The following is a 1,621-nucleotide window of genomic DNA, read 5'->3' as shown; positions in this document are numbered from 1 at the left end:
CAAGAAATCAGTAATAGCGTATGAGTTGCACAGACCAGCACGCAGAAATTATCAACGTCGTCATGTTGACATACGAGCACTTGATGAAACTTGGCAAGCTGACTTAGTTGAAATGATTCCTTATGCAACAGTAAACAAAGGAAACAAATATCTGCTAACTGTTATAGATATTTTTTCAAAGTATGCTTGGGCTGTACCGATTAAGAGTAAAAGTGGCAGTGATGTCACCAGTGCAATTAAATCTATATTTCAACTAGGTCGTGTTCCAAAAAATCTGCACGTTGACCAAGGCAAAGAATTTTATAATAAAGAATTTCAAGAACTTATGCAACGAAAAAACATCAATATGTACTCGACATTCAGCAACTTGAAGGCGTCCATATGTGAACGATTTAATAGGACACTTAAAAATAAAATGTGGCGTGAATTTTCTGCACGTGGTACCTTTAAATGAATTAATATACTAGAAGACTTATTGGATACTTACAATAATACCAAACATCGGACAATTAAAATGAAACCTGCTGATGTAACTGCTGCTAATGAAAAAGAACTGCTGGAAAGAATATACAAACCTCTTCAAGATCAGCAACAAGCACGAAAAAATAAATTCAAAGTCGGAGACAAAGTTCTAATCAGCAAGTACAAACATGTGTTTGAGAATGATTACACACCTAACTGGACGACGGAAATTTTTACAATTAAGACAGTACAGAAAACAAATCCAACAACATATAAGCTTGTAGACTATCAGGATAAGCCAATTAAAGGTGGATTTTATTCAGAAGAAAGCAAAGTCAAATATCCAGATGTATATCTAGTGGAGAAAATTATAAAAAACGTGGAAATAAATTGTACGTAAAGTGGCTCGGCTTTGATAGCTTCCACAACAGCTGGATTGAAAAATCTGATCTGTAAATAAACTTATAAAATACCCTTATATCTATAAAATAAAAAAAACAATTTTTTTCATTTGTATACAAATGTTTTATTCATTTTTATTTACACACATATCCCTAAAACTAATTTTTACATACTTAAAAAAATAATTTTTTACAATATTTTGCATTTTTTTTTTTTTTTTTTTTTTTTTTTTTACAAAAGTTTTCTTTTTTTAATAGATATAAAATTTTCATCATCATCATTATTTGATGTAAAACCCCATGGCAATGTGTCGGTTGAGTTGTCCAAAAGTTGTCGTTTGTCACCTGTCCAGCTTAAGGCTATTTTGTGCTGTGCTACTGTCGTCACGTCATGTTTTGAACTTTTAATTAAGTACTGTGTTTTTGTCAAGTTAATGTGATCGTGAAGACATCTCTCGAAATCATCAAACGTGATACTTCGCAACGTCGGACCTTTGATCCCCTTTGCTCGTTTTTTAGTATTGCTATCATTCATAATTTTGTATGCACATAGTTTGGCCCTAAGCCCAGTGAAATGAGTCATAATTTTCCCATTATTCTCATCTTTCATCAGACCTGGGACCTTCTTGTTTGCTATTGGCATATTGTACAAATTTTGAGGGGGGTAGTCCGACGTATCAAATTTTGAAATATCACGTTTCATGATTTCGTAGATGTCTGGTACTGTAAAGTGGTAAATTAAACTGTCAGTGTCCGTG

At 32.9% G+C, this 1,621-nt stretch overlaps 1 protein-coding gene across 1 annotated transcript; it reads left to right on the top strand.

Annotated features, from left to right (window-relative positions):
* Positions 1 to 514: 514 nt before the first annotated feature.
* LOC128668044 (uncharacterized) lies at positions 515 to 862 on the top strand. Its single transcript, XM_053740200.1, has one exon. The coding sequence runs from the start codon at positions 515 to 517 to the stop codon at positions 860 to 862; it is 348 nt and encodes a 115-aa protein (XP_053596175.1).
* Positions 863 to 1,621: the final 759 nt, after the last annotated feature.

The sequence above is a fragment of the Microplitis demolitor genome, chromosome 6 (genome assembly GCF_026212275.2).
Source record: "Microplitis demolitor isolate Queensland-Clemson2020A chromosome 6, iyMicDemo2.1a, whole genome shotgun sequence".
In the NCBI taxonomy this organism is placed as follows: domain Eukaryota; kingdom Metazoa; phylum Arthropoda; class Insecta; order Hymenoptera; family Braconidae; genus Microplitis; species Microplitis demolitor.
The sequence above is the reverse complement of the archived record's forward strand: the minus strand, read 5'-3'. Positions and strand labels throughout refer to the sequence as shown.

Coding starts and splice junctions, on each gene's coding strand:
- LOC128668044 (XM_053740200.1), top strand. CDS start 515: ATGAAACCTGCTGATGTAACTGCTGCTAATGAAAAAGAACTGCTGGAA.